Source organism: Excalfactoria chinensis, chromosome 1 (assembly GCF_039878825.1).
Source record: "Excalfactoria chinensis isolate bCotChi1 chromosome 1, bCotChi1.hap2, whole genome shotgun sequence".
Lineage (NCBI taxonomy): Eukaryota > Metazoa > Chordata > Aves > Galliformes > Phasianidae > Excalfactoria > Excalfactoria chinensis.
The window spans coordinates 46,653,306-46,676,637 of record NC_092825.1 but is presented as its reverse complement, the minus strand read 5'-3'; the positions used below and the strand labels follow the sequence as shown (position 1 = coordinate 46,676,637).

Genomic DNA, 23,332 nt, shown 5'->3' with positions numbered 1-23,332 from the left:
CAATCATTAAAAATACATAGAGCAGTGATTAAAAAATACACGCAGCGTGTTAGAAAATGAGGTTTTTTTTCCCTTGGAAATTCAACATCAGCAATGAATGCACTTTTCTATCTGAAAGGAAGACGGCACAAATATTAGGAAGGAAAGTCAGACACCTTGCATTTCAGGATTGATCAGTGTACGGAGCTCTGTTTCTTAATAAGTTTGGTATTTTTCCTGTAAATACTAACAGCAATCCCAATTACTGACAATTATTTTTTGTTTCTCCAAAGGGACAACTGTAGAAAACCAACTGCTCCCTGTAAACCAGAAAAATTTGTTCAGCATTCCCAAGCTGGCCTGGGTTTCAACTGGCAGTTCCAAGGATTTTATATCACAGATACAATTCAACACCAAGTCAGCAGACACGCAGCTACCATCAGCTTATCAGGGCAGAAAGGGAAAAAGAGCAGAGCCTCGTCCTTGTTTGTACAGATTTTTCTCCATAAAGCAGTCAGGAAAAAACCTAAAGCATTTCTAATGGAAGCAATTTTTCTTTTGCAGGCTTCACGCTTTGTCTCACTCTCTGCGTTCTTCTTGTTCCTCATCTTAAACGATACTTGTGAAGACACGGAATTTCTCTTCTCTGAAAATCCTTTTTATTTTGCTGCTATTATTTTTTCCTAATTTACAATCACGAAATGTCAGTACGAGCTACTCCCTGCGCTGGATGCTGAGGGTACAAGAGTGCTGCACCATCTGACTGCAGGTGGCGAAGAACAAGCCCAGGGAGCAGATAGCAAATTTCACAAAACAAAGATTCAGTTTCCATGGAGACATCTTCAGGACTAAGTTATCTTGAGACATCACAGGCTCTTTGTAAATTTGGACAGACGAAAGCTAAACACAGACAACGTTAACCACAGTCATTTCCATGTAAAAATTATTTAAGTGGCACTACTAATCTTGATTTTTATGCAAATGGCCAGCAGGAGTTCAGCTGCCTTTTGCACGGTTCTCTTGCACAGAAACACACCCTGCGTTGCCAGAGATTATTTTGTATGAGAGGAGATTAAAAGGAAGAATGAACTGGGATATATGAAAGCATCCAAATGTTCCAACTGGAAGCTTAGAAGGACACATGCCCCGCAGCGGCCACGTAGTATCAGCTGCCCAAAATGTGGCTCCTCAGCAGGGCTGGCACAAAGCACGGCAAGCAGCTCAAGTGGTTCTCAGGTATTGCACCCTCCAGTCCTTCACTGTAAATGTGCTGCCCTTCACATGATGAGGCACAGGAGCTGACAGGGCATTCGCTTCTAATCCACACAAGTCAGAGGCAGAGAGACACTTCAGCACAGCGCAGCTGCCCAGGAATAGGACACACACACTGAGTCTCAGCTATGGCACACTCGCACTTCCAGGGATGCCAGAGTCACTCTGTCAAGCACTTAGTGTTTACGACTTGACATACCCTAAAAAGCATTCCAGTAAGTGTTTTTGCATTTATTTCTTTTTTTCTAAGATACAAAAGAAGTCAGACGTATTCCAAAAGCCCGAGCACGCTTGTAAACGTCTGCACAAACTACAAACTTCTGAGGACTCAGCACCAGCTCCTCCATAAAGGTGGCTGAATCTTTCATAGTGGGGCCGCTGACTTCAAAGCAAACTACTGCAGGGCTCAGGGAACTTGAGAAATACCTACACCTGATTTACTGCAGCAGCACTGCATCACCAATAAAAAGGTTTACAGGCAGACAGCAGGCTGACAAGAGAGAAGAGAATGCTGATTTGCTTCTCCAGGAAGCCCACGTTTTGTTTTTGACCATAAATGAAAATGAAGTCCTATTCCTTACAGCTTGTTTCTTTTATACTGACTTACTGGAAGAGCATCTATAGATCGAGACAGCTTGATTACTCCCACAGATAAAAAGAACTGCAAGGAAGGTCTTACTGTCATGTCATCAGTCTGAAATTTTCAATGCCAAGAATGTACTTCCAGCTGGGCTCTACTGTTTGTTTTGGTTCAACACCTCAGCTAAAGCAGTCTAACCATTTCCTTAAAACTCTTTCTTGGAAAAATTATTCTGCCAGTGTTCAACGTCCCAGCAAACTTTCTCTGACAGACCCTAACAATACTCTGGTTTGCTGCAGGACCAGAATTTTAGCCAAGGCATTCTCTTGCAACTTAACACAACATCAACAAATGTCACCCTCTGCAAGGAGGTACGAGGATTTTAATCTGCACATTCTCCAAGAGATTTCTTTGATTTTAGTAGCTAAATCCTTTGCAAATCCACTAAATGCACTTCTTATTGGGCCTCCGATTTAGGCACCAGAGCCAAAAGCTGCAAAGTTGTCAGGGATCCCTTAGAAGGCCCAGGAAGTCTGAAGAAAGGATGTGGCCATTTCTCCACTGCAAAATGGGAAGCACTGGTGCAGAAGGCAACAGAAGCAAAAAGGCTAATGGGATGTGAATGTGGGGCTGGAGATAGAGTGTGAGCTGGCAGGCTGTGGAGAGTAGGACTAGGAGAAGTCCAGAGCAGGGAATTAAGGATAGGTGGAATCAGAAGCATGTGATCCCACAGAGTAAGATGTGAGACTTATGCAAAGAGACTGAGGGAAGTAAATGGGACTGGCTGGGTTGGGAGAGAGCCAGCAGAAGGAAGAGAAGACTAAATCAGGAGTGTGTTTCTGCCATAAGACTGAAGACTAAGAAATTAGTGGGATGAGAGGAAAAGCAGAATGAAGAGAGAGGAAGGATAAGGAGAGAGGAGAAGGAGAGGAAGAGGGAGAGAAGAGGCCTCAGTCCTTGTTCTCAGTAAATCATACTGTTCTTGGACTGAACACAGAGATTCACAAGTTTCATCATTCCTCTACTATTGTTTAAGTACTGTTTAAGTATGCTCATGAAACTCACAGCCAAAGTACCCCATCTCTGTGCAGCTCTAATCCACCCAGTGGCTTGCAATTTATTCTTGCCATATTACTCTAAGTGGGTAAACCAGCTTGGAGTGGTGCCCTCTGACAGATGGCCACATGACAAAGTGATGTCTTGTGACAGAATTTAGAGTAGAAGAAAATGAAGCAAGCACAGCCTTGGAACTTCAACACAGAAAGCTACCCTAAAAAAGCCTCAAAGGTTACAATGTCAAGACAAATGTTAACCAATACCAAATGCAAGGTAGCCCACTTCAACTAATTATATAGTGAATATATTATATTACATTTAGCATGGATTTCATAGTACGGATTTAAGAGCAGGACTATACACTGTTTTTCCATAGAATACTGCCTTTTCCATGCATGGCACAAAACTGCTCTTGAGAATCAGTCATGACTGTTCAGCAAATGTGACATCTGGAGAATCCCACTGCATTTTCTGAAGTAGAGCAGAGTTAATGAGGAAGAGATATCTGAAGAAGAAGGACAATATCTTACTTTTGCTATCTGTATTTGGAACACAGAAAATGCTACATCCCATACACAGAAATTCTAACTAAGCTACTAGGGCACTATTAATTAAACTAATTAAACTATTTTGGCATATTCACTATAAATTACTTTGTGTTTTCATGGCACAGAAAAGGTGAAGTCACAAACCAGAAACAAATCACTAAATACAAGTTTGTTAATGTTCACAAAACTCTTCAGAGATGAACATCACAGAATTTCACAACTCCTCTTGCTGAACTGAGATGGGAAAATTTCACTCAATAAAACCCAGAATCACACAGTGTGGATAATGAAACGTTCATTAACGGAGTATCCCTTCATCCTGTCAGTTGAGGTGGAGCCGTATCTATCGAAAAATAAGTCTTTAGTTAGGTGGTTACTATTTCTGAGATACATTTCCTAAGAGACCAACATCAAATTTACAAGGACAGCCTTATTTCTGCCCTTTTTTGAGTATGCAATTTCTTCAATCTGGATGATGTTTCTTTAACACTGTATTTCAAGTACAATCAAGACTTCTCTATCTATACCGTGGTATTAGTCGTACTCCACTGCAATACATTTGTATTAAATAAATTTCTATTGGAATAAAATATGATGCTCCAATAGGGTGGGATTTCACAGCAAGAAGTGCAATGCAGTCATTCAGAAATGGGCAAACCTACTTCAGGCACTCCAGTATTTGAAAAATAGCACAAAACAGGTGGAGAAAGAAGTGGTCTGCTGCGGAAGTGAGATAACAAATTGGAAGCCTGAATTTATAGAGATGCAAACTTGAATCCTTGCCTCCTTGCAACTGGACTAAGTTTTGTACAATGTGAGAAGTGAGTTACAGAATACTGGAAGAGCTGGACATGATTTATTTTAAACTGTTCTGTAGGGTTTTTCTATAATCCAAGAATAAAGTTTATCTCCAGGGAAAACTTGCTCTTGTACGCAAATACCAACTCAACCCCAAGCTCATAGCTGAAGATAGTTTAAAACTCACAGAACCTCTTACAAATTGTTGTGCCATACCTTACATGCATTCCTCTTACCTTTCCTTGGGTCTCAAAAGGAGAGAATTTGCAGAGACCGCACAATCCAGATCTTTTATTCTGTTTTAATTTCCAGACTTCTATTAACAACATCTTGTGAAACTTTTGATCCTGCAACCAACTGTTCTGTCTTCTACACAACCTCTGTTCACACCAGGTAAACAATACATTCCATAAAGGCACATGTACTCACAGAACTCCAAACTCCTCCTCTAATCACTGAACAAAAGGTGCAAACTCTGCAAGCCATTAGCTTGTCCAGTGATAAAAACTGGACCTAGCCAACAGATCAGCTGAAATGGCTGAGGGAGAAGGAATGTTGCACTGCTAGTGGTACTGAAGATACTACAGACACTCTGCACTTGGAATCAGTACTATGTTTATCTTTACGAGTGATGCTCTGAAAGAGGGGATGTGTCCTTCTGGTTGCTTGCATCCTTTTCTTTTTTTGCCATCTTGTCCCAGTGCATTACTGTACGCTGTTTCGCTGATGTGATCCTTCATCATTTCTGTTACTACATTAGCAGTCAGACATACAGTTAGCGTGTCATTTCTTCTTACCTGCATCGATGGCACATGGGTAATGGTATCGGAAGGAGCAGCCTTTGTTGTAGCAGCCTAAGGTGGCTCCTGGTTCCTGGCAATGGGAACATTTCTGAAAGGGAAACCAAGAAATGGCAATGAAGACTGTAACAATAATTCCAAATATGTGTATTTTGCTGGGAATCAACCATGTTCCAGCACACATTCATCAAGAATCACAGTGTTATGTTTTTATACACCATAGAAATTTGCCTTTTGAATAAAGGCAACATAAGGTGTTTCAAAAGCAAAGCTCTTCAGCTGTGCTTAACCAGGCAAGATAGACCAAATGCTCACACCAGCCATTCAGACAGAACTTGGAACACTTCTCTCAAATCCATTCCACCGACCCATGTTTCAGCACCTGACAATGACATCAGCGTTAAAATTGGAAAAGAGCTTTTTTTGAATCTACAGCAGCTTAAAAATGAAAATTAGCATGACAAAGATGATTTAGAGGATACCATTAGTGTAAAAGTAATTTGCTGACAACGGTTTCATCGCCATGAGCTGTTCAGGAGGATCGAGGCCGAGCTGAACATTTTTTCACAGGTGATGAAGAAAGGTTTACCTGGAGCAGGGGAAGATGCCATCAACAAAAAATACCTCACTGTCACACAAATGGCACTTCTCCTGAAGAAGCGCTCACAGTGCTAGAAAAGATGCTACACATTTATTTTCAAAGCAGCAAGATTCATCTGATGAACATGTTCCAAGTTCCATTACCTAAATCCTATCGCTTCAACTGGTCAATGACGTATTTGATTGTATTACCAGACAGATGTGAACGCAGCAGGATGAAAGCACTCACCCATTTACCTCCTCTTTACGGAAGTAGGCCCACAGCGCACCTCATTCAGACAACAACTCCTCTTACTGAATGGGTACAGCGAGTGATTTTCATTAACTAACCTCAGATTCTGATGAAAGCTGGCAAGTTGACATTTTTCAAAGAAGAACACCTAAGTCACATCTAGCAGAAGGCTGAGAGGCCACTCCTATTTGGAAACTAAAATGCAAGAAGACTGGTGGCAGAAAAATATTGACTACAACTTCTAAGATGTACCTAAGAAATGCAGGAAGTCTGTGTTTGCTGATAAACACGATCATCACAACAGCGCTTTGTATACCTGGTACAACTCACTTTGGATTCAGGCTATAAAAAGTCACTTTGGTCAATGACTACATGTGGATGAGATGACCTAAAATCTCTCCTCCTTCTGGAGAAACTGTTGTCAAATTACATGTACTCCATCAACTCTACCAGCATGCAACAGCCGTACAGCACATGGAACAGATGTGCTTGAACCAGCAGCATACCTGGCACCGCACTAAAGCACAATTTTTCTGCCAAACAAGGATGCTCATGTGCCAGGATGGCTGCATCAGAGAGACAGCACTTCTTACATCCCTGACTTACACAAGCGTGGCAGTGCAGGCCTGTAGGACAGACGTGTCCAGTGATTACAGCCACAGAGAAATCCCTCACTCCAAACAAACAGGGTTTTGATTGCAGCACTTCACAAAACACCTAGGAATCTGACTGTTGTTGCTCTTCCTGCTATTCTGTGTGATGCAGACAGCGATGACTAGGTTGCATTTAAACGACTGAAAGAGGATGAAAGCAAAATTAGCTCCAGCCATAAACCAGGTGGCCCTCTTCAAATCAAAGCAGATGCAACTAGCAGCAAAGCTTGTGAGGCATCACTTCTCCTGACATGTACAACTCTAGTCTCTAATGCTGCCTTCCCTTTTCAGTTATGCCAAAGCTTTTCAAGCCGGATCGTCAACATTCCCTTTTTCAACATTCCGATTTAATACTGTTTCTATCTTCTAAGCAGCAAACGTGTGTCATGACAAACTACTATTTATAATGTAAAGAAAGCGCCCCTGGGGCCCGAAAGAGACACCCAGGAAGCTTATTTTTGCCTGTCAGAACATGAATGCTGGTTTCCAAATGTAAAAAAAATAATAAAATCTAACACAATATTTAAATGCACAGTGAAAGACACGGACCTCTGGCCAAACAGCAATGTAATTCGCTCTCTCATGGGAGTAAAACTGAGTTTCGTGTATAAAAAATGGCTCTTCCTGGCTATGAAATCAACCCCATAAGATTATTGTGTACTGGCAGCAGTCCCAGATTCACCTATGCCAAGTATTCACAAAGTGCAGCTCGAGGAGCTCTGGATCAGAGTGCTCTACCTGCAAGCTTTATTCTCTCTCTCAGATGTGGCAGACTAAGATTAATTATTCTAACAGGACAGAGCCCAAATTGACTATTCTTTTTGAACAAGGATGTGAATTTCTAGTGTTGTCCCTCAGAGGCATTCTGTCCTCCCCACTTTATCTCGTCTTTGAAGTACCACTGTGCCGTTGCAACAGCAGAGGTCATTCTTCCCTGGAACACTGTGTCCTGCACAGAGCAGTCAACAGGAGCCTAAGAACTGCAACAGTGGAGATTAAACTGCAGCTGTGTCAAATATTTCTTCAAACTGAAAAGGCACGTCGTAAGAGTGCGCTGTGCGATACAGCTGAAAACAAAAAGACCCCTAGCAACATTTTTGATACTTTTCCAAATGTTAATTTAGTCTTTGAACTAATTCTTTATGGCACAGAGTGTGGTTCATCCTGCTATTCTGAAACTCGCAGTGGGAACATGACTGGCATTCTGATGGATTTTCAGTGTGCCCATAGTGCTCAGCTGAGGATGGGCACAGATAGTTTCATATGGGTTGTAGCTGGGACTGATTAGGCAGGAAAAGTGGGTGGTTAAGTTGGCTGAGGATGAGCACTGAGCCTTTTCTTCCCTTGTTTTCAGTCTGCCTGACCAACTAGATTATTGCCAAGGTTACCTGCAGCTACGCCCACAACAGCGATTCCCCAGTGGACTACAACACCATTGACTGCTCAAGGCAGAGATCATCTGCTGCTGCTGGCTCCCCTGCTGCCAAACAAGTCTCCATCCTGCCAGATGCTTCTGCTTTTCACAAGCCACTGACAGTCTAATGGCCCCGTTTCTCCTACCTCCTGGGACCCCCGACCATCTGCTTCTTCCAAGGGGAAGCAGGGGGAACCACAACACAGTAACTACTCTTTTCTTTTGAGTCCTTCTTGACACACCACACAGAGACTGAACAAAGCAGAAATCCTACAAAGTGATACGGTCTAAAATAACTTAGGGTCTGCCACTGAATCTTTGAAAGGAATGCTAACAATGCCATGTAGTTTCCCAATGTCTCCGAGCTTTCCTAAAAACAGACAGAATATAGCAAATGTAAAAAATTCTAGATGGTTTCAGTTCTCATTTGCAAGACACTACAGCTGTGTCTTGAAAGATAAAAAAAAGGCACAGCTCCTGTCAGCACCCTTTGAGGCTCTGGTGATAACCATATCCTTACGTATTTATGTTCCATAAACAGACAGACAGATAATGGGGTACACTGCAATTAGAAAACTTTCTAAAACCCAAACAAAACCAGGGAATTTCATGCATGAAAGAAATAAACTGGGCCCAATGACCTCTTATCGCATTATTTCATCCATGAGCAAATCTCCATCCAAAGTCCCCTGCAATCCTGCAGCCACTCAGCAGAGGGAAGCAGCCTGCTTGTCCCCTCCACGGGAGTTAGAACACTCCTAGCCAAGGAAGCAGCACTCGGCCTCTCATGGGAAGAGAAATTCCTCTTGCTCAGTAAGCAGCCTGCTTAACCTGCCCTGCCTGACAGAGCTGAAAGCTGGTGCTTGGAGCGTGCTTCCAATGGGAGGTGCCAACGGCAGCAACCATTGCCAGGCAGCTCATCAACTCCTGGCTTAAATTAAAGAAAAAAAGAAGAAAAAGAAGACCACACAGGGAAGATTGATTCAGAGGTCTTACCTCCACAATTCATCTCTGGCCACAGAGCACATACATCTCACTTACAATAGGCTGGAGAGACTGAAAAGTGCCATTTAGAAGAGACACTTCATCCCTTGAACTAAATTATCAATAGTATTAAAGCCAGATACAGTGTCCTATTCCTCCATGCTATTAGCAGCCCATTTCTTCCTCATTACAGCTCATCATTCTCTGTCTTCCAAAATGAAGTAACACCAACATGAAGTGTGAGCAGCATTCGGACAACCACCTCAGCCAGCTGCCCCCCTTGTCAGAGGCATGGGTAGATTTTCGGTTAACCTGTGACATCAGCTCAGAGGAGAGGTTCTGAGTCACAACACTATGACATCCTCCAGCTGCATTCCTTTTGCTTTAAGGTGTTTGGGTTGGTACAGGTTTGCCACGCACACTCAGACATTTTTGACTGGAGACTTTTTAGAAGAACTTTCTTGCCCATTGGTTGCTTCTTTCAGATTCCTACACCGCGGTGGCCCACACTCAGGCTTCATTCTGAATTCCTCCCCCTCAAAGTACAGCACTGGGTCTTCCTCTGCCCTCTGGTTTCTTCCCTTTTCCTTCACTTTGCTCCTTATCTCCTTATCTTAACCCTTCCTTAGTACCAGCGTTAAGAACACATACATGGAATAAAGTGCAAAGCAGCAACGAAAGGTTACTTGAAAACAAATGCCAGCTTAAAAAAAAAAAAAAAAAAGAAAAAAAAAGTAGAAAAAGAAAAAAGAAAGAAACATGGCATTAATTACACAGGCAAAGTCTTTACTTTCTACACTGCATGAATTTTCTGTACTGTTTCAGTTCTGCGCCCCGTTGTGCTTCCTGGCAAGCAGGGCACAGGGAGATGACTGCACCCAGGGAGCTGCGAGCAAAGCTGCGAGATGTTTGCTGCCACACACAGTGGTGAAAAGTGCTGAATGCTGCAAGGGAAAGGAAGAAGGAGACTGCTGTTACAAGGGACTGAGACAGAAAAAGATGAGGGTGGGCTGACACTGTCAGGAAGCAGGAGAAGAGAAAGCTTCTTGGTTGATGAAGAGATACCGATTAATGAAAAATGGCTTTTGTGATTGGGGCTTGACATAACAAGCAGCAGAAAAGGATGCGGAATGGTTTGCTCCATTTCCTGTAAAACAATTGAAGTTCTCTAAAAAACAGACACAGAACATCAGAAAAATGAATCCCACGATTAAAAAGAAGGAGAAAAATCCTTCAAACTTGCACTGTGAAGAGGTACCTCCTCTCAATGGGGATCTACTTCTGCGGCAAACAAGTCAAATATCGATAAAGAAACATAATCACAGCGGCAGCATTAGGCAGCTATGGTGAATTCAACAAAGTAAGGACGACTTTAGATATTGAGATTTCAGCAAACAGATAAATCAACCGTCTGGAAGATGCCACCGCTGCGCTGTAAAGCTGCATGAGGAAACAGTGAAGAGTCAGAACTGCAGTGCTGCATGGGCTGCTGAAGCACAAAGGGAAGCTGCAGCTCAAAATGGATGGCACGGAAAAGAATGAAATACCAGAGCTAAAGAATGTCTTAAAATAGGGAAATCCTGTTCCATACTTACAGAACCGATTAAACCGATCACAGCACAGCAGAAGCACTTCAAATGAAAAATGAACACACCTATTTCCCCCAACTTGAAAGAAAAACAGAAAGTAACAAGAATAGAAATAAATTGCCTGTTATTGCAAGGAAAGGTTTGCAGCAATGATTTCTGAGGCCTTACGCAGACACCTGGGCTGTTTGTACCAGATCTCAAAATGAGGCTGAACAATAAGGGGGAAAAACTTGAAAACTGTGCAAAATTATGCAAGGGAGTCAAATCTCAATGGTAAAGAGCTGCAAGCAAACATCTTACTATGCTGGGTAACTGCATGATAAAATGGGGATGAAACTTAACGCTGGTAAGCCCAAAGTGATACACACAGGGAAAATATCTTTTCACCTATACATGTACATGGTTATAGACTCTAGATTTGCTGTTACCACTCAGGAGAAGATAAAAGGAGTAATCCTAGACACACCATGCAGCACTTGCAACTGCAAAGAAGACAGAATGCAGTTACTACGAACAGAAACTGATAATGAAAGCAAAGGCTTCGTTATATCCATATAATAGTCTTGTAGTATCCTGACATCCTGAATAGTGCGTGTGGTTCTGGTCACTCTGTCAATAAAGGAATACAGCAGATCAAGAAAAAATAACAGAAAGATCACAGAGATTAGTAGGAACATGAAGAGCTTCCATGTGGGAAGGGTGTTAAGTATTTCGGAATAGAGGTAACTGAAAGGGGATTGAGATCTACAAATCAAGTATGGTGTGCATGTGGGAATGATTCCTCGCCACTTTCAAGGAGGAGAAGCAAATAATGCAATCATCAGGCTGCAGGTTAGAGATCTAAAATAAATCCACTTCTCTACGCAGCGAATAATTAGACAATAAAACTCAGCGCCAAGGGCGGCTGTGCTGGCCAAACGACAAGTCATTTCAACATCAGATTAGGCGAATTCATCAGGGACAGATGTGTCACTGGCTGTGAACGGTGAGCTGAAAGAGACGACCCTAGAGCTGTGACTGGTAGAGCAGACAGAAAACATCTAAACATGCCTCCATACACACCTGGTTTGCTACCCTCCTCCAAAGACAACCGCTCCCAGCCATTGCTGGAGATGGCACACAGCAACAAAATGCTTTTGTACCTGTCCAGAACGGCAGCTCCTCTGCAGACTAAGAGATCTGATTGTAAAATTCCCCAACAAACAGCAACAAAGTCCCATGATTATTAAAAGGAACGCAGGCACCCAGAAGTATGCCATGAGGTTACGCGCTTTTAAGATTCCTCATCTTGTCTCTAGAACAGGAAGGCTGAGCTCAACTGTAACACTATATAAAAGGGCTGAAATCTGATCTAAGCAACGAATTCATGTTCACTGCTCCATACAAGCCTAAGTGCCTCATTCACTTGGTAGAGCGATCAAAGGCTTAAATGTGCATGAACCTATGCTAGGAGATGAGACTGGAAAAAGGCTGAGAAATCAAGGCAGATATAAACCCTCCCTGCCTCTCAGGCAATGGAAAGAAAACAAAATAATAAATGAAATTAGGACTGAGTGCAATAGAACTTGAGCAGACTTCAGATACTTCAGGAACACAGTAGAACAGATTCAGCAGAACTAATAAAAACTGCTAACTCAAAATGGCAATGGGAAAGCATATGTAATTTTAAATTAAGCAGGCCAAGTGTACTCCTTTGCAGGCAGTAAGTTCTGTGTTTTAAAAGGAATATTAATAGCCAGACCAGCACGCCCAAGCAGACCAGAAACGCCTCAGTCTTGTCTCCTTTGACAACAAAGTGCCACCCTGAACAAGAGAAACATTTCAGACAACCACTTATGAGTACAGGGATTTGAATTTGCTAAAGCATGCAAGTCTGTCTAAAAAAATTACACAGTTTATGTTATCTTGGCTATTCATTTGGGGATTTAGATGAGCAACAATAAGTACAATTTAGCTAAGAAAAGGTCTGAAAGATAGAAGAGACTTAAAAGAGGGAAAAGAAATTCAAATTCCCAAGCAGTGATTATGTGATAAGGAGATAGGCGGCTTCAGGAACAGCATGCTCAGCAAGAGAGAGCATTTACTCCACTTGGATTTCCTGCCAGTCCTAGAGTTCTTTCCCAGCCATTCAGGGTACTGACTATGGGAAATACCCAAGTATGTGGCCAATCTCTACTCAGCACAAGGTCTGATGAATACAGTGTAACACAGCACCAGTTGCCCTCAGACAAAGCAGGGTCATCACTACGAAGGAACAGGTTTTGGATAAATTAATTACCAAAAACTCTCCCTCATACAGCAATGCATTTTAATAAAATGGCTGGAATGACAGAAAAAATGACATAAAGAAAAAACCTCAACTCTATGTTTGCATTGAGGACTTTGTTTCCAAGAGGTGATATGCATGATGGGAACGGCCTTTCTTCAGTCAAAAAATTCAAAAAAAGAAAATGTTTAGTATTTATACAAGATAAATGGGAAGTTGGAAAGGGCCTGCAAAGACCACGACCTGACCACTTCAAGGCCAACCAGAAGTTAAGGCGTATTACAAAGGGCATTTATCCAAATGCCTCTTGGACACTGACAGGTGCAGCAGAGCAACCACTATGCTAGGAAGACTTGTCCAGTGTCCGACCACCCTTACAGCAAAGACTCAAGGAAATAACTCACTGAAGCAGACAATATTAGTGGCACATCAAAAACAACCGTACGGGCTTAAAAAGTAAGACACTGCTTTTGAGCAGGGCAAAACTGTAAATGGAAAAGATTTTGACAAGAGATTAAATACCGGCACAACCTAGCAGGAAAACAAGGTGCAGAAGGATTCCACCCCTGCTAACAATTCAGTCTGTAACACTGCACAGAAATAAGGCAATTGTCATTATCTATAATAATCGCTGCAAGCCGTCGTCATAAACAAAGCCCCACTGTGCAAAGATGCTTCTGTAATGCTGAGCAAAACGCTGGTGAAGGCAAAGGGGTGAAGTGGGAATGACGGGACTGGAGCGGAGCCTGTCAGCAGCAGGCGGCACATCCCTCCGTGGCAGAAATCCCAGCAAGGAGGGCTTTGAAGAAATGCACAAAGGAAAACAAAGGCAAACACGCAGGTTCTTGAAAGTGACACACTTCATTTAGGGAAATACAGGGTGCACTGGTGGGACGCGGATCAGAAATTCTTGAAGGTAGATAAAGGAGAAGTTCACAGGCAACTGCTGTAATGAGGAGTAATCTGAGGTGTAAGAAGGGGGAAGCAAGCAGCTGAGTGCGAAAGAAGCAGGCACGCAAAAAGGATGGCTTAGAATTTTTTTCACAGTATTCCCAATGGGTGTTTAGTCAATAATAACAATTCTTAGATTCAGATCTTAAGAGCTGTTCCTCAGAGCAGAACACACATCACTGCTGGGTGAAAGGTACAACGTGCACCTCACGCATGCACTATCTCTCTCTAGGAAAAGAAGAAGCCTGCAGAGCGCACAAACACTGCTCTGCAGCTAAAGAGAGAGTGATGGGGAGATGGCAACTCCTGGCAGCAAGGCCCTGAGGAGCAGAGCCCACTGTGCAGAAACATTCCCCAGGGCCACTGGTGGCTGCTGCCCAGGGGAAATGAATGCCCGGGAGTACATCTCCCTGTAGTGACGTGCTGTCACAGAACACACATGTTAGGAAAGGAAAAAAGCAGAAAAAAGCTGGAATGCAAGTTTACGAGCTCGAGCAAAGATAACCAGTCACAGCCCATGCAAACAGAACAACTCGGTAGCAGGCACTGATGAAAAGACCTCAAATACAGAGGAGGTGTTTGATGTTAAAAAGAAAGAATCCTGCTGGCCAAAAATGTGAATGGGCTTAAAGAGCAATGTGTTAGTTCACTACTCAAGAATGACCAAAAAAACCCCAAACTACAAACAATGATGATGTATGTGCTGTTTAAACAGCTCATTACAACAACAACTGCTTTTCTAAAGTGAATTTATTTAAAAACATTGCACAATAGCTGGCTGGCCAAAGACACAGCACAGAGAAGACTCCAGTGAATGAGGCACAGTTCAGAAGTGGCAGCAAATATAAAGAGCAGCAAGAAGTCAAGGCCAGACAGCATTCCAGTTGGATGGCACAAAGCGCTGGGGTGGTGGCATGAGTTCCTCTGAAGGACAGGCTGGATGTTCCACTGGAGAAAGAGCTGCTTTTGCCTATGGAGTTGTGTAGCTCCCCAAAACGTGAGTGGGAAAAAAAATAAACAGACAGTGAACCACAGAATCATATTAATGAATCACAGAATGTCTTGAGTTGGAAGGGTCCTTAATGACCACCTAGTTCTACCCGCCCTGCCACAGGCAAGGTTCCACCACTAGATCAGGCTGACCAGATAACAAAGATCTTTTGGCCTCAGGTCAGGAACCTGCTAAACCATGATAAAAGCAATATCATCTAACTACTTGCAAGCTACATTCTAAGTGTTTACAAATCCATATAAGATTACAGAATCATTAAGTTTGGAAAAAAACACTAAGACCAAGTCCAATTATCACAGCTTATCCCCCCATGCCCACTGACCAGGTCCTTCAGTGCCACATCCACATGGCTCTGGAACACCTCCAGGGATGGTGACTGCACCACCTCCCTGGGCAGCCTGTGCCAACAGGTACCGATCTATACTAAGATAAAAAGGAAAAACCGCAGAGTACCAGAAATCAATCACTGTGCAAGATCAAGAAGGAATTCCATTTTCAGGAATGGAATTTCACTGCTGGCAAAAAAAATAATAATGCATTGCTAATTGTGGCAACTACATTGAAAAACAGCTGAGATTTTGCTCTAGCCAACAGTGTTATCACACTCTTTGTATCTGCTGTAGCTTCCACAGAAATAAACAGGCCTTACTTGCAGAGCTAGCTAGGTATTATGCTATGGCAGAAAACACAAGAAATGACAAACGTGTCGACTTGCACTTCAGGGATTTAACTGTAAATCAGAGAAAAAAATAGAAAGAAGCAAGAAACAGGAAAAATGTTACTCCTATGTGAACGCCACGTAAACAGCTTTTTCCTCCTACCTTTATTTTTTGCTTAAATAGAAAGAAGGCTTAGGACACGGACAACTAGTTGACTGAGGTAAGACTTAGTATTTAAGCTATGAGAATTTGTGAAAGCAGCCCTCAGAAGAGATATGCAACCTATTTATACCATTGCTAGCCTAGGTAGGGCTAAAAAACAGCACAGCTGGTGCATGCAGAGCTCCAAGCATGCTTTGCTACTCCAGTACTAGTCTTGGGTAGTCACAGGTAAGTGCTATGCTGTAATGTGCTCTTACCAATGATTCAGGAAGTCTGAAGACAACCACAGTAGATCTACATGATACAGACACAGTCTCATCACCACTGGAACTTCTAAAAGGAACTGAAGCTATTTTAGTCCTTTTAACCGCAGAGAAATGCCTGCTTGAGGTTACTCAGGCTGGTACATCATGCTTTTTCCTGTATCAGTGCTGACACTAAGAGTCAAGAAAGCTGGTCCAGCCAATAACAAATAGATCGATAAAAATGTGGTGGAGGCAGTCTGCTGGCCAGACAAACTCCCTCCATTATCTCAGACTCAGAGCAGTGGTGCCAGGAGAAGGGAAGGCACTGGGGAGAAGAACCGCTCCTAGAGCCTGTGAGAGAGGCTAGGCTGAAGTTACCCCTGTATTTCCTAACTGTTCCATGACAGATCTGAACTAGTTAATCATGGACACTCTTCCCTCTTTTGTATCCTCTGTTGCAAAACATCAAGACTGCTTTGCACTTCTGCCATCATCCTTCTACCCACCTCTTTACCACCTCATCCTACCCATGCCCTCCACTCATCCTTCCCCTAACTTACCACACTACAGCAAAAAGTATTGAGAACTGCTCCACTAGAAATGGCTATTTCATCAATTTTGCAAGGGATTTTGAAAAAGCCTTCAGTTGGAGTGAAGAATGGACTAAGGCAACCTATGAGGCTGTAGCAAGAGAAGCTAGAGATACTGAGAGCACAACTGGAAACTTCAGCAGGCTATCTGAGGAAGACTGTTGTTTTACAAGTTCCCCCAGTGGGAGGGCACCTACAGCCAGACTCTGCGTCTTAGGTCCAGGCTGTACCGCTTTGATCATCTGCTCCAAATCCTGTTCCTATCTCCCTTCCTGGCTCTACACAGCAGTTGGTTTCCCTCAACAGCTCATTCCTACATCAAGATTCACACCCCCATGTTCCCCAAGCAACCCTGTGCCCCCAACTCCAGCTACATGCCTTCTCAACATGGCTCAATCCACTTACGCTCACCCATAGCTTCAGCAATACAAGACTGCTGTTAAATGCTAATTACTTACTAATGAAAACTAATCATCATGCAATTAAACTTTAATCACTAAGCAGCTGGCTGAGATCCAACCCTTAACAATGAAGGTTCATTAATAACTTTTCTCCAAGTGCTTTAACCCATGAAGACTATCCTGTACTTCACACGGAGTCCATGAGTGTGCATGAAATTCTGATGCAAAAATATTTCTTCTGTTAAGAAAATGAAAACTAACCACAAAATAAACCTGTCAGAACACAATTTAAAGAACAGCACCGTTTAGGTGAAAATATGGCTTTAAGGTGCAAGCAGCCCTGACCTCGCTCCTGTCTTCCGCCACATCCTCAGGCAACGTGTGCGGTACAGACAGGGAGCAGCTCTTCTCGCTGATTCTCTTATCTTCAGAGTAATGTTCAAGGCAAAAACTGTCTTCTGGGTTTTAATTTTTGCTATAGTTTCTAAAATTATTACAAGAATCCTCATCACAGTTTTATTTTTACTCAGCTCTTCCAGAGAAATTAATCTAAACCCTTTCAGAATACATTTCTCTAATTAAAGAGTACATTTGGGTTATATAACTGGGTTTATAATGGACGGATGAAAATGACTCTTTTCAAAGATAACTTTTTAAATTGCTGTATTATAATAAATAAAATTACATCACCTTCTGAAAGTTTCTCAGTTATGACCCCACACCATTCCCATCCCAAAGCATTATGCTTCTATAGCTAAGTATTGGGTTTGCTGTGTGGTGTCTGAAGAGCTTTTCTTTCCTCTGAAGAGTAGAACTGTAGTACAGCTGAGGTATTATTTTGCTTACTCAGTGATTAAAGGGTTCGGAATTTGGTTTACGTTTAAAATTAAAACATTTTAAATAAAAATCCTTAAAAAAAGATATACAGTATTGTCTAACAAAGTTATGAATTTCTACATTCACAAATTATACTTCCAAACCAACCAATTAATTGAACAAAATGTTTTGATTTTGGAAAAAAAAAAAAAAAACAACACCTTTAAATCTGCATTCTTGCCTAGCTGTCATCAGTTACAAGATATAAATACAGAGGTGTGGATCAGAATAAGCTTCTGAAGTTCTTGCGTGTCCTCTAACACCTGTTTATTAGATGGCAGAGGGATGCAGCTCAACCAACTACCGCCTGGAATCATGATATTAAAACAAACACCAGCAGCACTGGAAGCCTTCTCCCCAGCTTCTAGGAAGCTTGCAATCTTTTTGCTAGCACAGCTTAAAAAGACTCGAGCTAAAAAGGCACAAATCGATTGTATTCTCTGGCTATCGAGAATTTAGCAAGAGTTTGGCATCTCAACATTAACACAAGCGACTTAAATCACACAAAAAAGACTCGGCGAGTTTGTGGATAGCCAGACAAAAGCTTGGAAGTTTTGCTAACAAAACTCCAGCATGGAGATTTACACACACGTTTGGAAGAGCTTCTTAAAAATACATTCAAGTAATGTGTATTTCTAAGAGGAAGCCACACACATCTTGAGAACCCCTCATGCACAATAGAAAGGCCACAGGTGTGGAATGAGCAAGTTGTATTCTACATTCAAAAGTTTCCAGTGCTCCTAGCTACAGTTAACAGAAGAGCTTATAACATCCTATTCTTTTCCAATGCTCCACTGTCAGTAAACCTATTCCCTCCTTTGCCTACTCAACATGAGAGACAAGTAAGATATGAGCACACATGTAAGCACATACACAACGCCCATACTCCAGGATAAATGAATGGCAAAAGAGTCTGCCAAAGATGCACAAAAATTACTTTCCTGTACACAGCTCTTCATCTTCTCTCTGTCATATGGAAGACTGATAACAGAGAAGTCTTTCCTCTCTTCCCAACATGGTCTTTAGGTTTGCGAGCTCAAGTAAACTGCATTTCATGGCAGCCACAATCCACAATCACCCATTTGCTGCAACCATTTTACCCAATTACTACTCGTGATAAAGGAAAGCAAATTTTATCTCCCCAAATGTAATTAATGGCTTTCAATCACTCCAAACACTGAAATATATGCATCAGAAGTGCAGGTGTAGGTTCTGCCTGCTCATGTCTTCAGCAGCTAAGGACTGTGATACCAACACAGAGTTGCTGTGAGCTCCACAGCACTATTCATTCACACCTGCAGGTTCCTACCAGAGGTAGGCAGTGAACTGAGATACAACAGGGGCTCTACCAGGCTCTCATCTCTGTGGATGCACACTCACGCACAACAGGAGTCATGACAGCACAGTCAGTTTCAGTAGCACAGCAGATGGCAATGCCTTTCTGAGAAAACCGAAACAGAAATTTGCTATTCAGCCTGTCTTTCAGAATTTCTTCTCCACCAGAAATTCCACGCTTCCTTGTTTTTAAAACACTGCAGAAGAATACCGAGGATGCAGCCATTTACTGAGAAATTAAATATTAGATTAATCATACTAGGGACTGTCTACAATAAAGAGCAAATCCGTTCTCAGTTCAAGTAGGGCTGCCACCCACCAGCTCAGGCTGCCCCAGGCCCCATCCAATCTGGCCCCAGCACACCCAGTGATGGGGCACCCACAGCTTCCCTGGGAAGTCCATAAACGAGAACCAAGATCTCAAACACTCTAAGGGTAATGGGAGAACGTGCCTCGAGATTCCATGGCAGTCATCTCTTGTGTGGTCACAGCACAGTAAAAGCTGCTTACAGAGTAACAGGCAACGTTCTGCATCCTCCCCTTTTTCAACCACTGCTTATAGGTAAATTTACATTTGTTACCAGTTTCCCCTCTTTTCACCTCCACATCAGAAAATCCACCAGCTCCAGAGGCACTTCTTCCTACTCCAGAAATTTTTTCCTTATTATTACAAGTCCAGATATAAGACACACAGGTTTTCCTTCTCGCGCTTGTCAGGCACGCAGCCTTTGAGGCTGAACATTACTTCAGCTGAACCCTGACCTGATGTAGAACTTCACACAACGGGTTTTTCTGATAGAATTTCAGCAAAGAAAAATTATGGAAAAGAAAATTGTGCAGAACATGATTTTATTTATTTATTAATCTAGAAAGGATAACGAATAAGAGAACAACATTCATCTCTCAACACCCCAAAACAGTAACACTATAGGACTAAAACACTCCTAAGCAGTGGAATCCATTTCGTGCTCATGCGATGCAAAGGTTACAACTACCAGTGGAAAGGCCCCGACCAGTCAGACGGAGCCCATGGTTCAGGGAGTAAGCTGATGGAAATGGCTGATCTGACAGAATGGACTCCCCTGTCTTGTCTGATCTTCTGATCAGTTAGCAGGCTAAGGATCAGCCCATTGCACCAACGTGTAACTGGCCAATCTACTACTACAAGGGAGACAAGGGGAACAAACAGCTTTCAAAGACGATGAAGCAGGATCCTCCTCCTGGCAGCAGCTCTCTCCTAGTCTGGCTTAGGGACAACAAAGCACACCTGCTCCCAATGAGACATCCAAAATAAAACTGACGCCTTCAGACCATTGGCACTATGCTATTTAGGTTTCTGGGACTAGAAACTGTTTTGCCAGAGGTAGTTAACTTTCCACAGTCTTCTCAGTTTGTACTGAACCGCCAGCTGAGGCATCTCAGTAGCCATGAGTTAGAAACCTTTCAAAAGCAATTACCTGGGGCACACAGCAACGTTTCTGTCAGGCTTTGGCTTCTTGAACTGGAGAATATAGATAGCTTACAGTGATCTCACTAAGGACCTTTCGTTACCCAACTTACAGCTAGGATCCCAGAAGGCAGAGGCTCACAAATGAAAATAGTTCTGTGAATGCAACAGAGGCATATCACATGTATGCAACCCTTATTTCCTTTATGACACAGATTTCCCCAGACAGGTACTTTGGAAGATCAGCTTGCAGGAATCTGAAGTGATCCAGAACAACTCTGCTCTGCAAATCCAGACGATGTTCTCCTGGAAATCTAGGAAGCCCACAATAAACCTATTTCTAGTCCAACAAACCATCAAAGGTACACTGACCACAAGCAAGAAGTTAACAAAGGTTTCTTCCCATGTATGAGGATTAAGAGCCTTCAAGAGGAAAAAGAAGCAGAGGTCAGTGAAAAAGGGCATTACATTCCTCAGACTTTTTTCAAGAGATCTTTAAGAGGGGGATAAACAAGTTTTCCTTTCAAGGAGCACCGTCATCAGAAACAAAGAGATAAGATTTACATACATCAAGGTCAATTCTGACAGTGATAGGAGGGAAAAAGAACAAGCAGAAATAACTCCTGTGCTAGGCCACAGGCTCCACCTCGGAAGAAAGCACTTTACAGAAAGCATTCAGGCACCAGCATGGCACCTCCTAGTGAACAGCCCTTTAGAAAAAAATCAAAACTGAACCACAGTAGAACTGCCCATTTCCCTGGAGCCTGCAACTGTGACGTAAGGAAGGTTCTTTGGATTGTTCCTCTCCCTACCTGCACTGCAGCTGCTTAAGTTTAATTCTGAGAATGAAGACCACCCATTCTTACAAACACCAAATCTGATGAGGGCCGATGCAGCTTCCTAATTTTGCCAGCTTCAAAGTAAACATGACTTCAGTTTCTCATGAGATGAGATGCAAAACCAAACTAAGACACAGGAAGAATACAGATAGACTGTATCTTACCAAGTAAGGCTAGGAATCCCCAAATACTCTCTGCTGCATTAAGACTAGCTTCAAGGTTCTCCATACCACAAGGCAAAGATACTATCCTCTAATGACTGACTTCAACAATTCAGAACCATGGCATCTGATCACCTTTCAAATATTAAAGCAAATACTCTATAGTTGATAGGTCCATCCAGCCCTACAGAGACAGCAATTTCTCAGTTAAGAATCCTTTAGCTCTCAAACCAAAAATGTCTAATATAAGAATGCCAGTTAGCACCCTTACTATGGTCTAACAATGAGTATTAACAAGGAACAAAACTGCTTGGCAGGTGAGTCCATCTGCAGAGACATCTAATTTAAAGCTTAAGAAAGGTTAAGACATTCTGCATCTAAAGCAGTCCCATTCATCTAATGAGCACTTGTGATCTCAGAAACAATAACCCCACTGGAGTACACAGAAGTGCCTTTTTGTTTTATTTGGCTTTGAGGAACACTGCTTAGTAAACCACCTAGATAATGCTTTCAACATCATTTTTAGTCTAGGGCAAAATCAAGCTTTAAGGAAAGCTCAAAGATCAAGAAAGGCATCTCAGTTTGATGAAAGCCTGCTCATTTCAAATTCTCCCAGAGCATCTGGTGCTACTAGATCTCTGAGAAACCTCACACACATTTAAACTTTCTTCGAACTGACTACGGGGCTGCTCTCCAAAAGCAGCCATGAGCCACAGATATTTATTCATAAAAGCAACGGAAGAAAATTTAACACAGCAAGAGAAACACTTCAAATTCTTTGCTGATTCTGGAAGGCAAAGAAGAATCAGAGGTGTCTGAAAAAATCTGTAATAAGCTCCCACGGAAGCAAGGAGAGTTGGTGTGAGAAGAACAAACATGGGATGAGTTACCTAGGCCACTATCACGGCTTATGGCCTTGGACCAGAATGCATTACATATACATGAGGTGCTCATTCCAGGCTCATAACCCCTTCATATGTCCTAAGAAAATGTCTTTCTCTTTCAAGACCAAATTATCAAATGCTTCTGCCCCCATTTACCTCCTCTATCCTGCCAGCAAATACCTATGTACCATATCTGCTTTTTCAGGACATACACACACCGATGAACTGCAAGTCAGCTGAAAGAAATGGAAAATGCGCCTGCAAAGCAAGGAAGATGTATGGAAAGAGCATATGCAACAAGCATAGGAAATCAGTTATTGGAGCCAGAAGGCAGTCCTCAGGGAACAGGGCAGCAGAGAGCTCAGTTCAGCATAGCCTTTCTACTGCCTGGGGAAGGCTTGTGGCAGGTACACCTCTGATAGCCTGGCTGCCAACCCTATGCTGTGTGTAACCATCTCCAAAATGAGAGGGAGAAGGACACAGCTTCCAGAGAATGCAGCACCACAATTTGCTACAGTAGAATAAAAAGGTTAAGGAAAAAATATGGACAGGAACTTCAACAACAATGAATAAAAAACCCACAAAGGAAAAAAAAAAACTTATTTCACTACCTGTGATAGAAGTGAAGGAAAAAGATGGATTACTTTTACCAATGAAATGAAGAAGTGCCAAGCTTTCAGTTATAACATTTATTACTGTGTTTGCATAAGACAGAACATAATATGGCACACACAAATGGCCTGCATCTTTAAAGGTCCATGGCCCCTGACAGAACAGTGGTGAGCACTGAAAAGATACATACTGCATCTCATACGCGAAGAGTAAGCAGTATTTCATACAGCCTTAAATAGAAAGAACTATAATTTTGAGAAGGTTCTTGCTGCTCAGATTCACCAAGCCAGAACAAGATGGGAGACGATGGATTAAGGATGATGCAGATTCAAAAGCAGTACCTGAATGCTAGAGTCTCAGACCTTACCACAAATTCAAAAGCCATCT

At 42.4% G+C, this 23,332-nt stretch overlaps 1 protein-coding gene across 13 annotated transcripts in view; it reads right to left on the bottom strand.

Moving 5' to 3' along the window:
- Window positions 1-23,332, bottom strand: part of TCF20 (transcription factor 20) — a 114,073-nt gene that overhangs the window by 11,885 nt on the left and 78,856 nt on the right. For all 13 annotated transcript variants that reach the window (XR_011902802.1, XR_011902805.1, XM_072328452.1 and 10 more), the window contains one exon: window positions 5,031-5,124. Coding sequence is in view for 11 of the 13 variants with exons in the window: in XM_072328452.1 (XP_072184553.1) it covers window positions 5,031-5,124 (94 nt within the window). In the remaining 2 variants the exon portion in view is untranslated. The remainder of the gene's footprint in view (window positions 1-5,030; window positions 5,125-23,332) is intronic.